We start from the raw sequence: 25956 nt of genomic DNA, 5'->3' as shown, positions 1-25956 counted from the left end.
AGAGGTACCAGGCAGGGCTGTCCTCTCTCTCTTGTTTACCTTGAACATCTTCGTTTGATTCAGCTCAACACCGATGTATCGGGTGTGACTCTCCCTTTTTTAACGGTTAAAGTTCTAGTATTTGCTGATGACCTACAGCTCATGTGTCCTAAGTGTCAAGGGTGTGGGGCCAACTGGGACATATGTTTTGGTCTTTCCCGGACATACAGCATTTCTGGACTCAACTCATTTCCCATGTCTCCTCATTTTGGAAACTTGGTTGGACTCCTTCCTGTCGCCAGTTGTTCGATATCTTTTGGCTGCGGGGGAATCCTCCTTCGGAGATAAGTGCCTTCCTTCCTACGGCGTGCTGTCTCGATGGCCAAGAAGGTGATCGTACAATTATAGCTCACTCTGGATAACCCCACAGTATCTCACTGGAGGTCAACCATGATTCAGCCTTGTGCTTTGGGACACAGAGGTATCCCGGATCCAGCTTCCTCTAATGGAGAACCTTTTCTTCGGGTCTGGGCACCCTTCTGTGACACCGACACCAGTGGCTTGCAGCCACATCCTGAATGCTTAAGATTGTGGTTTGTTGTACTTTGGGGGGGGGGGGGCATTTAAACAAAAACTATTGTTTCTTGTATTTGATTCTGGGCTTTGTTGATCTTCTTGATTATGGTAACTTTGCGACTTATGTAGACTTTGTTCTTTGTATTGGCCATTTATTGAAGTAAATAAATATGATATTGAAAAATTAAAAAATCAGTGGAGGCTTAGCCTAGTGTTAGCAGAAGGCACTCAGGATCAGGGAAGCCACTTCTTCACTCAGAACCAGTCCAACAGGTAGACACAACTAAGCAGACTCCTAGGTCAGCGCCTTCTAGAAGGCAGCAAACAACCATCAATGCACAATTTTACCTGCATAAAAGGGTGGTGACACACAGACACACGCATACACACAAACACACACACGCATACAGACCCCTCCCTCCGTCCAATATTTAAAAGGATGATGTCATTGTGGGGATTAAGGGCCTGATAGATAATTGCATTGGAGTCTAGTAGTCCATGAGGATCCCAAAATACCTCAGTAATGGCGCCTCTCTCCCCTCTCTTCCTCTTCTGCACTCACAGCCCAGCATCTGCCTGTCTTTCTCTGAACCTCTCCCCCCCCCCCCCCAGCCTCTGTTCTACCTCAAAGGCATCGCCAGTGGTGGCAATTTCTATAGGCAACCTGTGCCGGCCCTATAGGCGTCTTTCTACTGTGTCCCACACTCAATGATGTCACTTCCTGTTTCATCACTGTCGGGGAACAGTGGAGAGAAGCCTGCAGGGCTGGCAATGGCTCTGAGGTAGACCGGGGAGGGGGTTCAGACAGAGAGATGGGTAGGAGGGGGTTGGCAGGAGTAGATGCTGGATCTGAGGCAGAGAAGAGGGAGAAAGATGGAGACATGTGACTAGGGGCAGAAGGGATGGATGGGAAGTACGGGGGTTGGAGTGGGTAGGACCCATCCTGGTTAACTCTGGGTCCACGCAGAAAGGCAGGTCTGGCTATGCCCCTGGATAATTGAGGGAAGGGTGTAAGGTTGAAGGTTTTTACCCAGCCCCCTTGTAAAGCCCCATAACTCACAGCACCTGCCAATCACATCTAAATTTGGATTTGGAAAGTCGAGTACTGAAAAGCAGCTGAACTTTGGGTTAATTCAGGTCTCCGGCCTGGAACACTGTCTACCTGAGGTTGGCACCTTACAAAAGCAGGGGTTGGGCCGGGCAGTATAGTACTCATTGCACGAAAGGCTTCTAGCAAGGCAGGATTTCTTCTCGGCTGGTTTTATCTTTAAAGCGTTATAAACTTCAGCAGTAAATATTTGCAAAATAAAGGAGAGGCTCAGGGTTTAGGGCTCTGCTTCTCAGCGTTTGACAATGTTCATTTGTGTAACACCCAGAACACTAACCCTGGGGCTGAACAAGAGAAGCCTAAATATTTCCTACAAACCATCAAAGGAAATACAAATATTCTTAAGATACAGTCATTTACTTTGGGACTTTTTTTTACACAAGCCTAATGTGTGCTAAACGCTTCATGTCCAATTTTGTACCTATGGGCCACTGGCATTTACTTAGCACAGGCTTAGCGTTAGTAAAATATTGTAGATGACGGCAGATAAAGACCTGTTTGCCCAACAAGATAAACTCATTACTTATCCTATGTGATACTTCACATGTATACCTGGTCTTGATTTGTCCTTGCCATTTTCCAGGCAAAGACCATGGAAGTTTGCTCGAAAATTTCTGCAGTTAACGTTGAAGCCCCCGAACAGCTCCAGTCCAGCCCATCCGAATCTATTTAGGAACGATAAGGCCACAGACTGTAGACGTCTGCCCGGCACTGGCCTTGTTCTCCAACTTCTGAAGCTGCATCTGTCTAGCCATTTTCATGACACAGACCCAGGGGCATAGCCAGACACCCAATTCTGGGTGGGCCTGGGCCCAAGATAGGTAGGCAGAAGAACCCCGCCCCATCCCGCAGGTGATTTGGTCTCTCCTTCTCTCACCTGCATGCCATCTCCTCTCTCCCAGATACCTTTTAAATAGCAGATTTTCACCGGCAGCGAACAGCAACTAATACGCACTGCTCATGTTGGCCCCATAGCATGAATCAGTCGCTGATCGCTGCAGGCAAAGATCTGCAATTTACAAGGTCTGCAGGAGGGACAGTTGTTGGCAGTTTTCAGCTGGTGGGGCTTGGGGATCCCTGCAAGCCACATTATAGGCAGGCTGCTACTGGCTGGGCCTGAGTCCAAAGTGGGTGGGCCTGGGCCCACCCTTGGCTATGCCACTGGCACAGACCGTAGAAGTCTTGCTCAGGACTGGCTTTGCTTCCCAATTACCGGTGTTGCTTCCTGATCTCCACTAACTAAGCTTGTTTGGTTCCGTGTCATCCATTCAGGATTCCTTTCAGTTTTTCCTACACGTTTGAATTCCGTTACCATTTTCATCTCCACCACGTCCCGCAAGAGGGCATTCCAGGTATCACCACCATCTGATATTATTTTTTTACATTAGTTATTGCATTTTATTTTTCCCCACAGAAGTTTTCATCTTCAGTGAATAATCTGGGACTGACGAGCTACACATCACAAATTCACATGAAACTCACTGTTCACATTGAGAAACTTGTAACCATTCTGAGATCTGTACAAGGCCGGGAGCTACTATGCTTCTCTTACAGCTTGGCCTTTAAAGTAAAACATAAAAACTATTTTAAGAAACAGGGCTATAGAAAATAAAGTAAATTATGTAGCTTTCAGCTATCAGTACTTACAAACTGCAATTCTGCCATTAGCTTTCACTAGAATAATCCTTAACATGATAAGTCTCTCAAGAACGACAACAATATACTGAAAGTGTCCTCAGCTTGGTCCAGTACCAAAGTCGTTTTACGGAGGGTCTTAAGGAGACCAGGGGACATACAACAGCAGTGGGCAAAACTGAAAGAGTAACTAACTTGTTAGTCTCACTCACACGCACAAGGAGTGACTCGGGCAGAGTCATGCATTTGGGCTGTAAAAACCTGAAGGATGGGTACAGTTTGGGGTTTGAAGAACTTTTGTGAATGAAAGAGGCGTGGGACTTGGGTGTGGTCGTATGTGATGATCTTAAGGTGGAAAAGGCGATGGCGAAAGCTAGAAGGATGCTTGGGTGCATAGGGAGAGGAATGGCCAGTAGGAAAAAGGAGGTGATGATGCCCCTGAATAAGACTCTGGTGAGACTCATTAGAATATTGTGTACAATTCTGGAGACGCACCTTCAAAAAGATATAAACAGGAGGGAGTCGGTCCAGAGGACGGCTACTAAAATGGTCAGTGGTCTTCGTTCTGAATGAATGGGGATTTGGATATAGCTCAAACCTATTCAGTAGTATGTCAGTGTGAGTTACGTTCAGGCACAGTACCATCCTCATAGCTCTATGGCTGATGGAAGTCCTCTGGCCTAACATTTTCAGTTACCCTAGTGTTCTGTAACAGAAAATAGGCACCGACGTTCCCTTACAGAATAGAATCCTACCAGGTACCCACCTGTTTATAGAATGACCCCCTGGTCTTTATCTGCCATTATTAAAGTAGATTGCATGACCTGAGAACTGGGCTAGGGAGGCTGCCAGCACTGCGTAACCCTAGTAGCGCTTTAGAAATGTTAAATAGTAGTAGTAGTAAGATACTGGGAATGGAGAAGTGGACTGATGGTTAGCGCAATGGACAGAGAACCAGGGGAGCCCAGGTCAAATCCCACTACAGCTCCTTGTGATCTTGGGTAAGTCACTCAATTCTCCATTGTCTCAGGGGCAGGGAAATATCTACTGTACCTGAATGTACATCACTTTCATAGCTTTTGGGCTTGCAGATAGTATATACAAAAATTAAATAAACAAATTCATTTAAACTAGGGGGCATTTAGTAGTACAATCAATGCACTAGGAACAGGCTTTAAAGTGACCAACAAGGTCAGAAAACAGTTGAGTGAGCAGTAAATGAAGTTCACTTGAGGAATGGGCCAGTAACAGTAGAGTACACAGGGAGCTGGTGCTATCTAACATGTTCAGCGTTACGAAGTGCTTCCAACAGAGGCCAGTCCAGGTCACAAGTACCTGGCAAAGTCCCAAAGAGCAGGAAGATTCTACGCTACAGATCCCAGGGATAACAGTGGGCTTTTCCAGGTCTATCTTAATCATGGTTTATAGACTTTACCTCCAGAAATTTGGCCAAACCTTTTTTTAAACCCAGAAATGTTAAATGCTTTTACCACATCCTCTGGCAACAAGTTCCAGAGCTTAGCCATGGGGCTCTTTTACTAAAGTCCTCGGGTCACACTCAGCCAGTCCAGTTTTCAGGATATCCACAATGAATATGCAGACCATGGCGGCAGTGCAGGCAAATCTTTCTCATGCATATTCATTGTGGATATCCTGAAAACCTGATTGATTTGATTTATTTTCACATTTGTATCCTGCTTTGACCAAAGCCGGTAACAGTCAAACACACAAAATAAAAGCATACTAAATCAGACAAACAGTATCAATAAACTGGATCTAGCTCTAACATAACCTTCTAACATCATCTCTGACAGAAAACACTTCATTCCTCCAAAAAAAGCTTTTACAAAACAATGAGTTTTGAGAAAATGTTTAAACTGATGGATATTGTCACAGAGTCTCAAATGACCAGGAAGGCCATCTCACATTATAGGACCAAAAGCCTTGCACTAAAGTGTGGTAGGTTTTTGCAAACCTTAAGGTGCAGTAATTGTAAAGACCGTGTGATAATTACACAGTATCTGCCCTGCAGGTAACGCAGTGGGGACCCAGTCCATACATAACAAAAATAAATAGTGTAAAGCTGTGGCAGAGCACCCTCCCCCAAACACATTCCCCACCCCCACAATCATAGGAGCCGACTCTGTGGGTGCTTGAGCACCCCCAATATTGAGAAAATTCCTTGTATGTGTCCAGGGAGGGGTTATTTCCACTGGGCTTAGCACCCCCAGTAATTTTGAAAAGTTAGCTCCTATGCCCCCAACTATTTGATCCTCTCTCTCAATCCCCCCAAAGATCTGAGCCCCCTCCTGCAATCCCTTCCTTGGAGATGGGACCCCCTCAAATTCCCCCAAGTCAAACCCCATCCCCCTGACAGAATAATCCTGCCCCAGTAAGTCCTCCCCTACCAGACCCTCTGATCCTACCAGGATCCACCCAATGCTCAGCAGTGATAGAGTTAAGTTCAGCAGTCATGGATTGGAGTCTGCATCCAATGAGACTCCTCTGCCCCCTAGTGGTAGACCCACAGTACAGCGAGGGCGGGAACCATACATTATTTTTATGACAGCTGAATACTGGTAGGATGCAGGTAAGAGGTGGTGGTCTGTGATGAAATAAGTAAATTCAGCACCGCTCACCATGTGTGAAGTGGGGCTGAATCTATGAATTTATTTAAATGCTGCAAACGGCATTTAAATAAATCGTATGAATGTAAGAGTAGCTATACTAGGTCAGACCAATGGTCCATTTATCCCCATCTCCTGCTTCCAACAGTGGCCAATCCAGGACACAAGAAACCCAATTAGTAGCAATTTCTTGACGGCTGCCTTGAAAATTGACCCGAGTCACAGGACAATCCCTTCTAGAAGTTCAGTCTTAGATCTGGAAAATTATTGTCTCCTTGTGGCTCCCACCTAGACAGTAGCAATTCCTCTACAATATGGTTTGATACAAGAACTATGGAGTCCCAGAGACTGGATCACAGTAAAGCTAAAACCAAATTTTATTAATTAGTATATTTGACTCAACACCTTTGTATCGAATCGTGGAACGGATCACTTGCGTGAAGGGTTCAGCAGTAAATTTGAAGAAACAGCTGATGGCAAATGACAGCACGAGAAACAGGAGGAAGCCAGAAGGGCTGTCATTTGCCATCAGCTGTTTCTTCAAATTTACTGCTGAACCCTTCACGCAAGTGATCCGTTCCACGATTCGATACAAAGGTCTTTTTTAAGACCATTTATAGACTATTCGCCAGTATTTCTTATTCTGGATCATCATTAGCTGTCTACCTTAGTATTTAGACTCCTGATGCAGGCCTTTTGGCCGAATCACAACGGTCGTGTCGAGTCAAATATACTAATTAATAAAATTTGGTTTTAGCTTTACTGTGATCCAGTCTCTGGGACTCCTGGTTTTGTGCCCACTTTTCTGTTTGTTTTACAAAGTATCCGTGGGTCTTCTTTGAGTTCTTTGTGGATTCTCTATTGATACAAGAACTATAACAGCGAGCAGACACACAAAATTCATGGGTACTGGATCTCAGATCTGCTGACTTCAGTAGAATGGGGGAGTTACCTGAAAAAGGAGCTGACGGGAAGGGTAGACAGGAGAAGTGGAAGGACAGTGGTCCAAGCTGAAAGAAGCTATACACAAGGCAACAGATCCTAACGTAAACAAAAACAAGTGAAACAGGAAGCCGATATCCTTCTCTTCTCTTTTGGTACTTTTATCCCGCTTATATCTACCCAGGAATCAAAGTGGATAAACAGCAAATCCCTAAAGACAAGTAACTTACCCTTAAGAAAGAAACTAAATTCAAAAATTTCACTAATTAAAATCATAAAATGTACTAAAATGAAAGGTCTTTAAACCTTTATGAAACTGAAGATAATTTAGGCAAAAGAAGTGGCTTTCATCAAATACAGAATGCCAAGACGATGAACACAGAAAATATTACTGGCTAAAACTCAAAGAAATGAAGAGAAAAATACAGCTAGGAAAAGTAGAGGCAAAAGAAAAAAATGAAAAGAGATGTACAGAGAGACGAATAGACTTTTTCAGATATGTTGGGGAAAGGAGGAAGGAGTGGCCTAGTGGTCAGAGTGGTGGACTTTGGTCCTGGGGAACTGGGTTTGATTCCCACTCCAGCTCCATGTGACTCTGGGTAAGTCACTTAACTCTCCATTGCCCCAGGTACAAATAAGTACCTGTATATAATATGTAAGCCGCATTGAGCCTGCCATGAGTGGGAAAGCGCGGGGTACAAATGTAACAAAAAAAGGCTAAAAAAAAAGATATGTCTGCCCCTTATGTGGGACTCCACCCACAAACCGGGCACAGGCTGGCCATTCTTGAAGCAATTAGGAGGGTTCTGGGGGAGGGCAAGAAAGGGGAAGAGGTAGCAACTGCGCAAACGACACACAAGCGGAGTCCCTTGTTGCTGGGCAGGTTCTTCATTACACAGGAATGTCGCTGCCACTGAAACAGATCATCCAATGTTAGGAGGGATGGTGTGGAAGGGGTGGTGAAAAAGGAACGCCATACGAGGGAAGACTTACCAGCACCAGTTCTCACTCTGCCCTCAGCTGCTATCGCTCCCTTCCCTCTGATCTATTATCTTTTCCTTGCCAGCACAGTCAGTGGGGCCTCCCATGTCGCAGAATAGACCTGTCAGGTTTTGACCTGGGCCCAACTGCACAGCACATGTTGAAGGAGGTAAAAGAGATGAGTTTTGGCTCCAAAGCACGGTTTCATTCTTCATGTTGCCAATGCCGAATTAAAAGTAGGATGGTATAATATTGTTGTCACCAGAAGAACAGTGTAAGACTCAAACTTCAACAGGACGGGTCATGTATGTTTACAGTTGAGGCGACTGTGTTCTTGCTAAATTTCTAATGAACATGCTTTGACGGCAACTCCACCAGTGTGACTGAAACGATGAAGAAGGGGAATAACTAATGAAGTAATTAAATTGCTGACAGCACAAAGTTATTCAAAGTCGTAAATCGCGGGAGGATTGTGAAAAATTACAAGAGGACCTTACGAGACTGGGAAGACTGGGAGTCTAAATGGCAGATGACATTTCATGTGAGCAAGTGCAAAGTGATGCATGTGGGAAAGAGGAACCCGAATTATAGCTACGTAATGCAAGGTTCCATGTTAGGAGTCACCAACCAAGAAAGGGATCTAGGTGTCGTCGTTGATGATACATTGAAACCTTCTGCTCAGTGTGCAGCGGCCGCTAAGAAAGCAAATAGAATGTTAGGTATTATTAGGAAAGAAATGGAAAACAGAAATGAGGGCGTTGTAATACCTTTGTATCCTCCTTGGTGCGACCGCACCTTGAATATTGTGTTCAGTTCTGGTCACCGCATCTCAAAAAAGATATAATGGAATTAGAAAAGGTAAAGAGAAGGGCAACGAACATGATAAAGGGGATAGGACGAGTTCACTATGAGGAAAGGGTAAAGGATTAAAAACTGGTTAAAAGATAGAAAACAAAGTGTAGGGTTAAATGGTCAGTATTCTCAATGGAGAAGGGTAGTTAGTGGGGTTCCCAGGGCTCTGTGCTGGGGCCGCTGCTTTTTAACATGTTTATAAATGACTTAGCGATGGGAGTAACTAGTGAGGTAATAAAATTTGCTGACAACACAAAGTTATTCAAAGTTGTTAAATTGTGAAAGGATTGTGAAAAATTACAAGAGGATCTTATGAGACTGGGAGACTGGGCGTCTAAATACTACTTACTACTACTACTACTTAACATTTCTAGAGCGCTACTAGGGTTACGCAGCACTATACAAATTAACGAATAAGGACGGTCCCTGCTCAGAAGAGCTTACAATCTAAAGAACGAAATGTCAAGTTGGGGTAGATGAGATTTCCTGAGAAGAGATGTAGTGATTAGGTGCCGAAGGCGACATTGAAGAGGTGGGCTTTGAGCAATGATTTGAAGATGGGTAGGGAGGGGGCCCGGCGTATGGGCTCATGGAGTTTGTTCCAAGCATGGGGTGAGGCAAGGCAGAAGGGGCGGAGCCTGGAGTTGGCGGTGGTGAAGAAGGGTACTGAAAGGAGGGATTTGTCTTGAGAGCGGAGGTTACGGGTAGGGACGTAAGGGGAGATGAGGGTAGAGAGGTAAGGAGGGGCTGCAGATCGAGTGCATTTGTAGGTGAGTAGGAGAAGCTTGAACTGTATGTGGTATCTGATCGGAAGCCAGTGAAGTGACTTGAGGAGAGGGGTGATATGAGTATATCGATTATGGCAGACGACATTTAATGTGAGCCATTGCAAAGTGATGCATGTGGGAAAGAGGAACCCAAATTATAGATACGTCATGCAAGGTTCCACGTTAGGAGTCACGGACCAGGAAAGGGATCTAGGTGTCATCATTGATGATAAATTGAAACCCTCTGCTCAGTGTGCGGTGGGAGCTAAGAAAGCAAATAGAATGTTAGGTATTAATAGAACACTGCCTCCCATCCCGACTCTCCAATTTCCTCTGGAGTTTTAATTAGGTCCTTTGTCAAATACCTTTGAAAATCCAGATACACAGAGGGGGGTGGTAAATGGAGGAAAGGAAGGTGAGTAGTTGGGTGTCTCAGGGGCCACTTCTATTTAATATATTTCTGACTGATCTTGCCAAAGGATTAGAAGGAAAAGTTTGCCTCTTTGAGGATGACACAACGATTCGCAACAAAGTGGACACACCCCAGTGAGCAGACAACAGAAGAAATGATCTACAAAAATTAGAAGAATATTATAAGATCTGGCAGTTAAAACTGAATACAAAGAAATTCAGAGTAATGCATTTGGGGAGTAGAAATCCAAAGATGTATGAGGCAGGGGGTGAGAGACTGATAAACACAGTTATGTCTCCCATCAAGTACCTTCTCCAGCATTATTCAGTGATTATGAGCATAACCTAACCATTCTGTCAGTGTCCTCAATTGTGCAGTCCTGTAATAAGGGGTCAAATTTGGGACTCCAAATCCACCTTGGGATTCAAGTCAAAAAGCACCATCCTCTGTACAGGCTTCTTTTTCCAGATCTATGCAAAAAATTTTCTGATGGGCAGTTCCAAAAAGTAGTACCGTCATTATGATGTTGTGAACCCTCCCAAGCCACCTCATGTTCAGTCCTTCCCAAAACTGGTGAAAAGATAGAAAACAGAGAGCTGGTGGTGGGAGGCAGGGATAGTGCTGGGCAGACTTATACGGTCTGTGCCAGAGCCGGTGGTGGGAGGTGGGGCTGGTGGTTGGGAGGTGGGGATAGTGCTGGGCAGACTTATACAGTCTGTGCCCTGAAGAGGACAGGTACAAATCAAAGTAGGGTATACACAAAAAGTAGCACATATGAGTTTGTCTTGTTGGACAGACTGGATGGACTGTGCAGTTCTTTTTCTGCCGTCATCTACTATGTATGTTACTATGAGGAGACAGACCATGGGGTTCTGAGAATGTCAAGATGGCAAAAACAATGCGACAAGGTGGTAACCAAATCCAGAAAAAAGCACTTGCAAAAGAAAGGACTTGTAATTCCCTTATACAAGTGGTTTGTGAGACCCCACTTGGAGTGCTGTATTGTGTTCAGTTGTAGAGGTTGTATCTCACTAAGGACATAAAAAGACTTGTAATGATTCAGAGAAAGGCGACAAAAATGGAGTGTGGTTTGCGCCAAAAGATATGTGACAAAAGGCATGAATACATATACCCTAGAGGAAAGGAGGGCTAGGGGCGGTACGATACAGACATTTAAATATATGGAAGGTATTTGTATCCAAACAAATCTTTTCCAGAGACAGAGAAGCTATAGAAGCAGAGGACATGGATTGAGGTTTCAACAACAGCTATAAACGTTCACGCTTGAATGCGGCAGTTACACGCATAAATGACAAGTGCTAGACATGGCCCCTGCCACACGTGTGCACACTCCCTCACAATTGTATGCAATAGAAATTGTACGTTAACGTTATAAATAGCAACTAATTGAAGTTATGTGCAAGAGAGAAAATTACTGCCAATCAACTTCAATGAACGCCAATTAATGGTGTCACTTACAAGCTAACTGCTAGTATTTCTCTACTCTACAGGCACAAATCATGCACCACGCACATCCATTTGTGCATATACACAGAGGGGGTCTGTGTCCCAAATATGGCAAGACAGATGTGGATGGGCTGAAGTGAGCCGGTGTCGGTCTGTGTTCTGAAAATGGCAAACAGAAAGGAGGATTCTGCGCTGATTTTACAGTAAACCATATTCATATCATATGCAAGGACTGCGAGTGGGATCTCAGCGGGGGATGGGATGAGCTGTACTTTGTCGATGAATATGACCTGCTAACACATGACTGGCATTGGGGCAAATCTGCCAAATGCCCTGGATGTGATGTCAGAGTGTAACCTGCACAGAGGGGCACCCTGGGGGGCACATTGGATGGACTGTGCAGGACTTTATCTGCTTTCATTTACTGTGTTATCACGATCAGGAGGAGAAAACCAATCCCAGCACCGTCTATGGCTGGCTGCAATTTAAATCCAGCCCTGCGGAGATGCAAAACTCTGTCTCTCATTGCTGATCGGTCCTGGGTGTCAGCTCCTGAGTCTTGCAGTCACCTTCCTCTAGGTGTCCTTTTCTGATCAGAGATGAATTGAAGCATGAAATATTAACACAGCAGTTTCAGGCCAGCGCATCACCCACTGAGTCTTTCAGTCCAGAAGAGAAATGAGTTTTTAATGCTCTTTACAGGTTAAAACTGGCCACTATCCACCTAATACATGAAGAAATTTCACATTTGTTTGGCACATTTTAGGAATTTTTTCCGTAATGCAATGAGTTTTATGTGAGCGAACGCACAATGTAGTTTTCTGCAGATTAACTATAATCCACTTTTCAGGAACCCAATTTAACATTCCTGAGCGAGGTCTCCCCATGAGATCCATTGTATCTGACTCCCTCTGGGGGCCTGCAGGCTCCTGTCAAGTGACAGACAGTACCGGATTTAGGGCAAATCACCTGGTTTGGGTTTGGAGAAGCATCCACCCATGGTGAGCTAAGTGCAGGGAGAGAGGTGAAGCTGCAGAAGACGAAGCCGGAATGCAGGACTTTCACAAAGTCTCCAGAGGGGGCGTCACTAAGCCACAGTGTGAACAGGCAGGGTGCCACAGAGTCACATGGTAGGTTGGAAACCTGGGATGTCCTTTAATGGCCAATAGTTCTCTGCCGCCATCATGGGCGACTTTGATCTTCAGCACCTACATTAAACGAAAAGTTCCAGTAAGAATATATTCAAAGGTCTGGAAAAAATGTATTACACAGTGCCAGAGAAGCGTGCTCGATCGGGTCATGGGTTTGGCTGAACATCCTGAGTCCTCCTAAGCTGCTAAATAACTCTAGGTCATGAGGAACACTGTGAGCCAGTCCAGGTTTTAAAAATAATTCTCAGCCGGCAGCAGCCACAATTTCTGTAAACTCTGACCACTGCCGGCTCAATTAGATCCGGATACAGTGCTGACCCCTGAGACTTTAATAAACTTGAAACTAATTGCAAAAATGGATATGCAGCACAAAATCCAATCAGGATATACAAAGATAAGTATTTAATCACATCAATCGTTGTATTGCATAAAACAGAAAAATCACATATGGTGGGTTGCAAAGAACATAATGATGCTGAAAATGAGGCTATTACTGTCTACTGTTCATCCGTCATGATTAACCAGCTTATTTTCGAAAGAGAAGGGCGCCCATCTTCCAACACATATCGGGAGATGGGCGCCCTTCTCGCAGGTGCGGCCAAATCGGCATAATCGAAAGTCGATTTTGGCTGCCCTCAGCTGCAGTCCGTCGCAGGAGCAGCCAAAGTTTAAGGGAGTGTGTCGGAGGCGTAGCGAAGGCGGCACGGGGGTGTGGTTAACACATGGGCGCCCTCGGCCGATAATGGAAAAAAGAAGGCCGGCCCTGACAAGCATTTGGCCGACTTTACTTGGTCCATTTATTTTCCGGACCAAGCCTCAGAAAGATGCCCAAACTGACCAGATGACCACCGGACAGAATCAGGGATAATCTCCCCATACTCCCCCAGTGGTCACCAACCCCCTACCACCCAAAAAAAAAAAATTTAAAAACATTTTTTGCCAGCCTCTATGCCAGCCTGAAATGTCATACCCAGCTCCATAACATGTCAGGGGGACCAGTGCACTACAAATGCTGGCTCCTCCCACAACCAAATGGCTTGGATTTGGCCAGATTTGAGATGGCCAGCTTTAGTTTCCATTATCAGCGAAAACTGAGGCCTGCCATCTCTAAATCCAGCGATCTCAACATTTAGGTCGACCATCTCTAAGGTTGACCTAAATGTTGGGATTTGGCTGGCCCCGACCGTATTATCAAAACGAAAGATGGCCACCCATCTTGTTCGATAATACGGTTGGCTCCACCCCTTCCCAGGGCCGTCCCCGGAGATGGCCGCCCTTAGAGATGGGCACCCCCGTTCGATTATGCCCCTCTAAGTCACCCAACACTAAATGCCTGACAAGTTTTGGCATGACACTGTTTCAGGGGCTGCCTACGAATTAGGTGTGATGACAATATCAGGGCAGTGTATCGATTAGCAGCAAGAAATAGAAATAACCCACAAGAAGCAGTCTCAGTGACAGCAGGTTTCAAAATTGTAGACAGCCTCTGATCAGAAGTCCGGGAGCATTTCAAACAAATTCAGACTGTCAGCAACAGACTGAAACAGCGTCACGCCAAAACACGTCAGGCATTTAGTGCTGGATAAGTTTATTCACGATGGATGGACAGTGGTAGCATCTTTTCAGCATCGTTACATTCTTTGGCAACCCACCATATTTTATGATGTAATGATCAATGTGATTAAATTCTTATCTGTATATCCTGATTGCTTTTTGTACAACATTCAGTGGCGGCACCCGGGTACTTAGTCTGGTTAACTTAGGCCACCCTTTCGTCCAGGTAGGTATCTGGGTTCCACCCCTGACTCTGCTCTTGGACTAACCTCTGGATTCTATATGTCACCCAAATTCAGTCACCTGCAGACGCAAATTAATTAACCAGGCATTAACAATCAATAAGGGAGTTAATATACAACAATTTGAATTTGTGTGCGCACCTGCACTTAAAATCCCCACCTACATTTCATAGCGTCCAGCTCAAAAGGGTCGTACATAAGGCAGGAGAATAGGTGGACGGGTGAGATGTTATAGAATAATGTCATTTGTGCACCTAAGTTGGGTGCCGGCATTACACCGGGTTTCAGCAGGTGTAAATCCAAGCCCCCTTTGCAGAAAACTCCTTTAGGGCTGGATTCTATATAGGGTGCCTAAACGTATTCTATAAGCTGTGCCTAGATTTAGGTGCAGTATATAGGATAGGCTTAGTTGGTATCCTAGTGCCTAAAACTACGCGACTCCATTTACACCAATGAAAATGCGGCATTAAATCCCGGCGCATTGATTTAGGGCCTTAATCTATATCATTTGGAATGCCCGCCCATATCCACGCCCCTTTTTGCCTGGGTGCATTAAAATTTAGAGAGTTGTGCGTGTAAATTCTAATTATTGCCAATTACTGATCATTTTTGCTTGTTATAGAATACGCCTGGATTTCAGCACGGAACGCTAGGTGTGCTACATAGAATCCAGAGGTTAGCGTAGATCTTTTTGCCGCCTAACTTTGGCTGCCACTGACTGAATCCAGTCCTTTAGTGGACAGTGCTGTGACGTCAGCGTAATCAGCAGTATCCCTGTGGGGACCCAGTCAGCAGTAGTTAACCTGCCACTGAAAATCGACCCCTATATTGACAACCCATAAAATTACAAAGACCATAATATAATAGAAACATTGGACACAACAGATCTTTTGGAACAATCCAAAGAGGAAATTGAAACTAGACCAACCTTAATTGTTTCATTTGTATTCCTTCAAGACAAAGAGGCCTTATTATGGCTTTATTTTAAGAATATTCATCCTGAATTCAAAGGAAGTAAAGTTTCAATTTTCCCAGACATTTCTAGATGGACGCAACAGAGGGGGAAGAAGTTTCTGGACATGAAACAAGAATCTATTGGGATAAAAGCTTGTTTCCAATTGAGATTTCCTTGCAAATACTTATTATTCTTTAAAGACATGAGATATGTTTTCTTTGAACCAGAACAGTTGTGAAATTTTCTTAATATGCAAAGTAATAAGGAGGAGCACCAGATATAAGCGGGTTAATTGACAGGGGTAACCTCCTGCTTAATTTTCTTTGGTAGAACTAATTAGACCAACTTCCTTTGGTATAATTCTAGATTTTCTACCTTATTTGTGGACTTTAAAACCAATACTTTATTTTATTATACTAATATAATTTTTGTCGTTGAAGAATACTATTTAAGTATTGGCGTATTGTAAAGAGTATGTAGAAAGGGCTAGGGAACTAAAAGGGAAAAGGAGAGGAAGGAACTACAACTCCCAACATGCCCCAAAGGAACCCGGGGATAGGCAAGAGTACCCCCGTTACCGGCAGGCTTTTCCCAAGAAAGCCCTCGACATGAGAAACTACGACTCCCAGCAGGCCCCAAGGGAACACGGGGATAGGAGAGAGTACGTACATTCCGGGGAGTCAACAGAAGAGGGCCGCAGGGGAGTGAGTAAAGCCAATTCTCCAACCTGGGGGGGGGGGGGATGGTGGAACAAGTGGCTGGAGAAAGAAAAGACACCAAAGAATCTTAATGAGGAAAAGGGGCAGCAGCTGGAGAGAGGGCGGGGTGCAGAGAATATGGATTGGGCTCCTGAGGAGGGAGGAGACAGGGAGGAGCCTTGCCCGATGGAGCTGACTGAACCTGAGAACGCCTTGGAAGAGCCGATGGACTGTGCCTCTCTGGCTCAGCGAAGGCCAGAGAAACCGCGGGGCCAAACCGGGTCAGCGGGAGGAGGTCAGGAGAGAGTGTGACTGACCAAGAGGGTGGGACCCTAGGCTTTGAGCCCGCGCAGAGCCATTGTTCATAGAGAGCGAGAGAGATAGAAAGAGAGAAAAGACTGTTGCTTATTTTTCTCAAGCGAAGGAAAGATTGCACTGTGGACATTTATATTGGGGTTTTTTTTTGCACCAACTACTGGGACTAAGAGGAGCCCAGGGGAGTTACTATAACTCGTAGGGCGTCACGGGTCGAGAACTAACCAGGGAGCCAGGAGCTGGCCAGGACTCTCATTGTTTTTTTTTTGTTGTTCCGAACCTCGGACTTTTTTTGTTTGGCGTGATCCCAGAGCTACTTACCTTTGGGAAGCTTAAAAAGGCAAGAAGTTGGTTGCTGTGTTTTTTTTGGCAATGCTCCAGGAGAAAAGAGGGAGAGGGGAAGTAGCTGCTGAAGCCTGGACTGTGTACTGATCGGCTTGCAAAGAGGGAGAGGGGAAGTAGCTGCTGAAGCCTGGACTGTGTAACTGATTGGCTTGCAAAGAGGGAGAGGGGAAGTGGCTGCTGAAGCCTGGACTGTGTAACTGACTGGCTTGAAAAGAGGGGGAAGGTGGTATGCCGTAAGAGGAAATAAAGGCTGAAAGGCGGAGGGATTAACCCCCTATGCAGTAAAAGGCTGTCCTGTGGATTGTTTTTTTGTTAAAGTGACCGGCCCCTGAGGTTGGGGTTTTCTTTTTTTTTCTTTTTTTTTTTTTTTTGGTTTTTGGAGCTGTACCAGACGAGAGCAGGTGGAGCAAACTTACAGTATCTATTCAAAGATTGTATCTTTGTATTAAATGAAAATCAATAAAGAAATTAATAATAATAAACTTACAAAGACCATTGAAAGGAAATAATAATCTCGGAAGTATCCGTCATGACATGGAGTTAGTTGGACGCTCTGCCATGTGTTGTGCTCCTCCTGAGCAGTGGAAGAGAATGAAACTAGCCTGGGGACCTCGTTACCCTCATAAACATGTTCTACTGGCAAATCAAGATTAGAAAGCACCATCCGTAGTTGGGACACTCCTAACTGCAAGTAAAGTCTTTTCTGTTATAAGAGGCAGATAAATCCTGTCCTTCCTTCCTCACTGGGTCCAGTACTGGAGCTCCAGCTTATTCTCTAGCGTCCACCCTCTCCTAAACCATTTTACTTCCGCTCTCTGTACTGGGAGGCTGTTCCACGCATCCGCCATCGTTTCCGTGAAGACTTCTGCCCTCTCCAGCCTCATATCACGACAGCTTAAGCGAGATTTTGCATTTCAGCAAAACAAGCTTTGTGTCCTGTACGTTGAAGACACTTCTCCCCATATTCTAGAACTTGGCATCTGATGTTAAGACATCGAGTATGCACGAATGTTATAGAAAAACGGCAGCTAATGCATCAGAGGCACCAATAATTAGTGCTAGGCATTATTCTGGAACATTCGTGGGCAACGCATGCAACGTACACAGTGCTACCAGTTCTGCATATTACATGGCACGCTTAGGTGAAGTACCTTTCTCCAGCCACCAGTCGTAACTGGCCAAACCCATGTGGCTTTCTTCCAGCATTTCTAGAACAGCTTAGGCGCCCTTAAACCATTATAGAATTAGCGCTAAATCTGCACCTTTCTGGCGTCCAGTTACAGAATTGTCCCCTTTAGCTATTTGATTGTCTCTGTCACATCCCCCATCTCCCCTCTCTCCACTTATGATCCAAATTCTGCCCCCTCCCCTCCCCCCATAGTCTATAGTCTTCCTGAGACCATATCTCCAGAGCTGAACCCAGAAGCACAGAAGAACGCTTAACAATGATTTCTACAAAAGATTGACCCTCCTCTTTCCTACCAGCGAAACACTCACAAAATCCTCATTTTGGGTCACACTGCCTGCAGCATTACAAGGGACAGAAGCCAGCACTGCAGCCACAAAGCACAGCAGCAAACCAGGAAGTTCATACGGCCACGTGTTAGCAGAGTGAAGAGCACAGAAAGGGCTGCTCTGCTTTGATGCCTGTCTTGAACTCCCCAGCCCCTGCTGTCATCTCCTAAGCACTGTTTCTTACCAACCCCTCCACTGCTGCCACTGCCTGTGTGTCTGTGCATAACTTTTGAAACAGCTGCCTGCTGCCGCCACTCCTGGGGTTTCCATATGACCCTGCTGCCACCACTCACAGAAACAGAAGCCTGCGCGGCCGCATTGCTGATCTGCAAGGGCAGGCTTCTACATGGAATGTTGCTAGTGGAGGAGTAGCCTAGTGGTTAGTGCAGCGGATTTTGATCCTGGGGAACTGAGTTTGATTCCCGCTGCAGCTCCTTGTGACTCTGGGCAAGTCACTTAACCCTCCATTGCCCTTGGTACAAAATAAGTACCTGAATATATGTAAACCACTTTGAATGTAGTTGCAAAAACCTCAGAAAGGCGGTATATCAAGTCCCAGTTCCCTTTCCCTTATGACATCACAATATCAGAAGTGAGCCAAGTATCGGGCAATCAAGCCATTGTGACATTTTTTTATTTTATTTAATTACATTTGTACCCCGCACTTTCCCACTCATGGCAGGCTCAATGCGGCTTACATGGGGCAATGGAGGGTTAAGTGACTTGCCCAGAGTCACAAGGAGCTGCCTGTGCCAGGAATCGAACTCAGTTCCTCAGTTCCCCAGGACCAAAGTCCACTACCATAACCACTAGGCCACTCCATCACTGATGAGGTTGGCTCTTATTGGTGGAATGAGTGGAGGAGTGGCCTAGTGGTTAGTGCAGTGGACTTTGATCCTGGGGAACTGGGTTCAATTCCCACTGCAGCTCCTTGTGACTCTGGACAAGTCACTTAACCCTCCATTGCCCCTGGTACAAAATAAGTACCTGAATATATGTAACCCGCTTTGAATGTAGTTGCAAAAACCTCAGAAAGGCGGTATATCAAGTCCCATTTCCCTTTCCCTTATGACATCACAATATCAGAAGTGAGCCAAGTATCGGGCAATCAAGCCATTGTGACATCACTGATGAGGTTGGCTCTTATTGGTGGAATGAGTGGAGGAGTAGCCTAGTGGTTAGTGCAGTGGACTTTGATCCTGGGGAACTGTATTGGGCAATCAAGCCATTGTGACATCACTGATGAGGTTGGCTCTTATTGGTGGAATGAGTGGAGGAGTAGCCTAGTGGTTAGTGCAGAGGACTTTGATCCTGGGGAACTGTATCGGGCAATCAAGCCATTGTGACATCACTGATGAGGTTGGCTCTTATTGGTGGAATGAGTGGAGGAGTAGCCTAGTGGTTAGTGCAGTGGACTTTGATCCTGGGGAACTGTATCGGGCAATCAAGCCATTGTGACATCACTGATGAGGTTGGCTCTTATTGGTGGAATGAGTGGAGGAGTAGCCTAGTGGTTAGTGCAGAGGACTTTGATCCTGGGGAACTGTATCGGGCAATCAAGCCATTGTGACATCACTGATGAGGTTGGCTCTTATTGGTGGAATGAGTGGAGGAGTAGCCTAGTGGTTAGTGCAGTGGACTTTGATCCTGGGGAACTGTATCGGGCAATCAAGCCATTGTGACATCACTGATGAGGTTGGCTCTTATTGGTGGAATGAGTGGAGGAGTAGCCTAGTGGTTAGTGCAGTGGACTTTGATTCTGGGGAACTGGGTTTGATTCCCACTGCAGCTCCTTGTGACTCTGGGCAACTACTACTACTACTTAACATTTCTAGAGCGCTACTAGGGTTACACAGTGCTGTACAGTTTAACAAAGAAGGATAATAAACAGTTTAACAAAGAAGGACCAGGAAGCACCAGATGATGGTGCGTAATTGTGTGGTGTCACCAAAATAACAGATTTTGAGAAGCTGTGTCATAACCTCCAAACCCGCCCTTGTCATCAACCATGATGAGAACATCAGCAGCGTTCACACGGGAAAAACCACTTTCTCAGAGAAAAGATTGAAGTTGAACTACAACTCCTTCCATCAACTTTTAACTACCAGCCTGAAGGCCTGTATTTATCATCAGCTGAAAGTGAACAGCTCAACTAAAGATTCCCAAGTTACATCTTGGTATGAACCCATCATTTATTTCACGTCAAACTGAGATTAAATGAGCAATACAGACTACAGTAGATGGTTCATCTATGTTTATCCTTGTAGATCCCTGGGATGTCTTCCTTATCCCCTTCTGCTGCTCAAGACCAGCATTTTCGGTTTTTCTGTTGCTTCTCTCCTTTATTTTCCTTTTAGGAAGTGGCAACAGGCTGGTTTCCCATTCCAGATTACAGATTAAGGCAAGTGCAGAAGCCTCAGCAGCCCTGCCACTGCTCACCAATCAGTGGCGTAGCCAAGGGTGGGCTTGGGTGGGCCCAGGCCCACCCACTTTGGGTTAAGGCCCACTCAGTAGCAGCATACCTATGATGTGGCTGGCAGGGATCCCCAAGCCCCACCAGCCGAAAACTCCCAACAAGTGTCCCTCCTGCATACCTTGTAAGTAGCAGTGAGCAGTGACATACATACTGCTCGCACCAGCCCCACAGCCTTCCCTCTGATGTATTTCTGCCTAGGCGGAAACAGGAAGTTGCATCAGAGGGAAGGGTGTGGGGCCAACATGAGCAGTGTGTATTAGTTGCTGCTGGTGAAAATCTGCTATTTAAAAGGTATATGGGAGAGGGGAGATGTTTGAGAGACCATGAGGCATATTTTCAAAACACTTAGCCTTCCAAAGTTCCATAGGTTTCTAGTGCTATGAAAATATGCCTCAGCATGGCATGCAGGCGAGAGAAGGAGAGACCAAATCATGTGTGGGACGGAGCGAGGTTCTTCTGCCCACCTATCTTGGGCCCAGGCCCACCCAAAATTGGGTGCCTGGCTACGCCCCTGCTCACCATTTCTTTCTCCTCCTAGTACAATGGCTGGACTTGTCAAAGACCTCTTCCCCTTACTCAGCAGGAGCCAAAGACAAAGATTTCAAACAGGGTTGGGGTTTTATATCAGTCACTGCTTCTTTCCAAAAGGGGTTTCCTCCTACCATTACGTCACTAGACAGGAGAGTCTTTCCTTTGTTCTGGAAACAGCACAAGTTAAAGTCCAGTATTTTAGTCAAGTCACTAGAGGTCTCATCTATCCACTCATTGCAGAACCCTCTACATACGCTTATTATTTGAATGATATATGGTTACAATTTGGGAATTTTAACCTGCTAAAATGGGGTCATATTGGAAAAGGGTTCGGAAGCACTGTAATCCAGCCTCCCATTCTTCTGACTTTTTCGACTCCTTGTCACACTGTTTGACAACCTTGAGGACCCTGGATTTGATTATTGAAAGGTCTCTTTCCAGCAGCTCACTTCCCTCACGTACTGCTCCCCTGGGTTTCTGCATTCCAGATGCATTACTGAGTATTTTGATATTAAATTAGAATTTCAAACTTCATCTACCCCTCAGGCTTTCTTTAATCCTTTAATCCGTCCATTCCCTCTGGAATGCAAATCATTTCCTTAGGAGAAAAGGTCAGTTCAGCTACAGAACAGAACATCTCGGTGTCCAGTAAAGGAAAATCACCCTGGAGCCCAGACTACATCATCATCTCCTCAACCCCATTGTAAAGAACCCAGTAACTGAATATGGGATTAGAAACCCTCACTAGCAACCTGAATGGACCTGGGCATAATATAAAATGTTGCCCCCCCCCCCCCCCGACAGAAAAAGGTTGGAGAAGCCTGGTTTAAAGAAAAGTTGCTTATCAGTGGGGTTTCCCTATTTTGCCCTTCTTGGTGTGGTGGTCTCTGTTTTCAGAAACGTCAAGAGTCCAGAGCACCTGTCTGTTATAGTATGAAAGTTCCAGTTTAAAATGTGCTTTGAGGGGGGGACCAGAAAGTAGAATCAAGGGGATAGTGTGGGGAGCGAGAGCAGTAACACATGATAAGGGGATGTGAGAGATACGGGGGGAGTACAGGGTGGGGAGAGTTTGACAGAGACAGATGCTGCATAGGAAAATGTTTGTCAGCTTTCATTCAGCTGCTTTGGGGGCAGCATGTTCCTCGCTTAAAAATTTGTGAAAACTACTGCAAAAGAGGAAGCGCCCATCCCATGAAATACAGAACAGGGGGAGACAAAAAGAGTTAGATGCTGGGGAAGAGGAACGGGGCAGATGAGGAGGAAAAAAAAACAGATGGAAAAAATGGAAAGTTGATGGAGGGAAGACATGGGAAATGGACAGAAAAGGAGAGCTAAGGAGGGAAGGGAATGATGTGGAGAAATAAGTGAGGGACGTGGAGGGGGGTGGGAAGCAAAGCAAGGAACGGAAGCTAAGAAACATGAATATGGAGAAGGAATCCAGCGAAATAATGGAGGAGAAAGTATAAGAGAAAGGGGTGTCAGTACCAAGCGATTACTCTGTGAATCACATGGAAGATCCTCCAGTACCAAGAAATGCAGTCAGAGACCAATTGGCGTATTTTCAAAGCACTTAGACTTACAAAGTTCCAACTTATGAGCCCATATGATAATGCGGCAGAAAGATACAGAAATATTTCCCACTACCACAGGTCCATTTGAAAGCAACTTCTAAACACATCTGCTTGTACAGGGAACACCCGATGAACTCAAGAGGAAAACTGTTTTTGGCCCGATGCAAGTACCGCGGCAGAATGAGTTTGAGAGACTGAGCCTTACTCCACATGCCCTGGCTTAGGAGGGAGGTTCATTCCTGCGCAGAACTAACTCATTCGGAGACTTTGCCTTATGAGGAAAAGAGAAAAAGGCAGAGACAGCAGGGATAAGAGGACAAAAATCAGAACAGATTTTCAGCCATAATTCAAAGCAGCTAGTTTAAGGCAAAGGGTTCCCAGGGCTGATATCTGTCCTTGTTGGTCCTCTTTCATCTCTGTCGTCACTGGTCTAAACCAGGTTTGTCTGGAAGGACAGGAAAGGGGAGAGGGGGTAATACACTGTCTAAATTACTTCTGCCTGGCAGCTTTGCTGAAGTGACCAGAGTAGTGGATTTGAGAGGCTCATCTTGATATCAGTAAAGCTTTTGACAAGCTTCCACGAAAGAGTTGGTGAGCAAGTTAAACAGTCAAAATTAATTATGAACTGGGTGAAAAGGTGGCTGAGAAAGAACTGAGTGAGAGTCAATGAGACCAATGCAGCCCAAGGAAAGTCACCGGGGGAGGGTCACAGGGATCGGTCCTGGGTCTAGTCTTCAACAAGTTTATATGATATTGGTGTACGGTTAGAAGGAAGAGTTTTCCCTGTCTGTAGATGATGTAAAATTGCTGGACTAGAGGGCGTACATTTATTTTAAGGTCAAAGATATTGGCAACTATGCTTTAATGCAAGTAAATAGAGAAGCACAGATGTGGGATGAAGGAGCTTTTTGGAGTTGATAAATGAGATGGGTGTCCTCGGTTTCCATTATCGTCGAAAACCAAGGCTGCCCATCTCTAAGGTCGACCATCTCAACATTTGGATTGACCTAAATGTTGAGATTTGGGCGTCCCCGACCATATTATTGAAACGAAAAAATGGACACTCATCTTGTTTCGATAATACAGGTTGTCCAGCCCCTTCACGACGCCGTCCTTAGAGATGGGCGCCCTTAGAGATGGTCATCCCCGTTCGATTATCCCCCTCCATGGGAGCTCAGTGGCAGGCAAGGGGGAAGCAAATAATGGCAGACTGGTTGGGCCAAAACCCTTCTTTTTGACCTCTGTTTCCTCCGTTTCTATGTCCTTAGGTATAAGAGAGAAGGTCGGCAGTTGTAAGGTTTTCTGAGTCATTGGGCTTTTTATCGGAACATTTGCAACTCACTTATTTCCTTATGAATCTGCCTGTCAGAAAGTAAAATATAACCACCCAAGAGGAATTTATGTGCCAGCACCTGTCCATTGTAAATCCGGAGACGGATACAATGGGTGTCCTATCATTCGCTAACAGTCTTTCCATTAGTTTGTATTGCATAAAAAGGTTCTTTGTAACCTGAACAATCTGTTCCTGAAAATGATGTCGACAGATTTTGCCAAAGGAACACAATCTAAGTAAGATTCCAGCAATGCCAAACTTTGGAAAGAGGGTGGAAGCTCCCTGGTTCATCAAATCCAGCCTGTGCTTTCCAGCCGCTTTTTACTTATCCGCATAGCAGCCAACTCTGTGGGTGCTTCAGCACCCCCAATATTGAGAAAATTCATTGAGTTGGCTCCTATGCTTAACGACACAGTACACGGAGGCCTTCCCCATGGCACAAGATATCAGTTGAGAAGCACGGTTCCAACTTCCATGTACCTAACACCTGTTGCTAAACAGTAATCCAGGGAAAGAGAAAAGCCATGAGCACCTGCAGCAGTTTAAAGAGAGACGTTTTAGCCTCAAATATGATGGCCAGCTTGAGTTTCTGATCACTGCTTTTCCCTAGAATTAAACCACGTTATCGCGTCCTTTGAAGTCCAGGGATTTGAGTCTGACTTGAAAGGGCAGGATAATGTAGTTTAATTCTAGGGGAAAGTACCGAAGCAGAAATGAAAAGAACTGTATTTATTTATTAGGATTTATTTACCGCCTTTTTGAAAGAATTCATTCAAGGTGGTGTACAGTAAGAATAAGTCATACATAAGCAATAAACATTTACAGCAGCAAAAATATTCAAACAACAATACAAAGTACAGCATAGTATACTACATCACAATGTCAACACTGCATAATGAAACATTTTAATAGACAGCATAGGGTTTAAGTAAAGATGGAACATACAGACATATAAGATAGAGAAACAGGAGTAAGAAATAAGGGGATTGATTTAAAGAAAGTTGCACATGAGGACAGAGAGATTAAATGTTATCTCAGTTAGGGTAGGAGTGGATAAACATGTCCTGTTATGGTGTATGCAGCTGGTGTCATTCCTTGTGTATCTGACTAGCAAGTTAGTTATTTCTTCCATTTAAGGCCTGGTTGAAGAGTCAAGCTTTCACCTGCTTCCTGAAGTAGAGACAGGGCTCGCTTGTAGGTATCACATTGCGTGATGTCCTTTGGAGAGGCTGTGGTTAAGAATACTCCTTGGGAGGACCTTGGTGACCTTGGAGGTGTGTAGAGGGAGATTGTGTTCTTCAAGTACTTGGAGCCATTTTCTTTAAGCGCCTTGAAGATCAGACATAATGTTTTAAATTTGGCCCTGTACTGTGTTGGGAGAGAGGAGAAATGCTGGACATGGACGGAGGGGAGAGAGAGGAGAAATGCTGGACATGGACGGAGGGAAGGGTAGAGAGGAGAAATGCTGGACATGGACGGAGGGGAGAGAGAGGAAGGAGATGCTCATGGATGGGGGGAGGGGATGGGTGAGAGGAGAAATGCTGGACATGGATGGAGGGAAAGGGAAGAGAGGAGAAATGCTGGACATGGATGGAGGGGAGGGGAGAGAGAGGAGAAATGCTGGACATGGATGGAGGGGAGAGGAGAAATGCTGGACATAGACGGAGGGGAGGGGAGAGAGGAGAAATGCTGGGCATGGATGGAGGGGAGAGAGGAGAAATGCTGGATATGGATGGAGGGGAGGGCCGACGCTGCCAGAAAGCTGACTGACTGAATCGCCGGTGCTGCGCAGGAGGGAGACGGAGAAGGCAGGCTTCAGGCCAGTGAGTGCCCACGCAGATAGGAGAGACGGGCAGACGAGGGGAGGGAGCAGCGTTGTGCTGGCTCTCTGGCCTTGCGTTTGCGGGGGCAATGCCCCCTGGCC

The 25956-nt window shown here is 45.3% G+C and overlaps 1 protein-coding gene across 4 annotated transcripts in view; it reads right to left on the bottom strand.

Annotated features, from left to right (window-relative positions):
- Positions 1-25956, bottom strand: part of LOC115480836 (apoptosis-inducing factor 3-like) — a 123873-nt gene that overhangs the window by 67838 nt on the left and 30079 nt on the right. For 3 of the 4 annotated variants that reach the window (XM_030219767.1, XM_030219769.1, XM_030219768.1), the window contains exon 2: positions 12316-12554. The exons of the other annotated variant lie outside the window; for it this stretch is intronic. In XM_030219767.1, coding sequence (XP_030075627.1) covers positions 12316-12346 — 31 coding nt within the window. In that variant the 5' untranslated portion in view covers positions 12347-12554. The remainder of the gene's footprint in view (positions 1-12315; positions 12555-25956) is intronic. 4 annotated transcript variants of the gene reach the window in all.

The sequence above is a fragment of the Microcaecilia unicolor genome, chromosome 11 (genome assembly GCF_901765095.1).
Source record: "Microcaecilia unicolor chromosome 11, aMicUni1.1, whole genome shotgun sequence".
Taxonomy (NCBI): domain Eukaryota; kingdom Metazoa; phylum Chordata; class Amphibia; order Gymnophiona; family Siphonopidae; genus Microcaecilia; species Microcaecilia unicolor.
The sequence above is the reverse complement of the archived record's forward strand: the minus strand, read 5'-3'. Positions and strand labels throughout refer to the sequence as shown.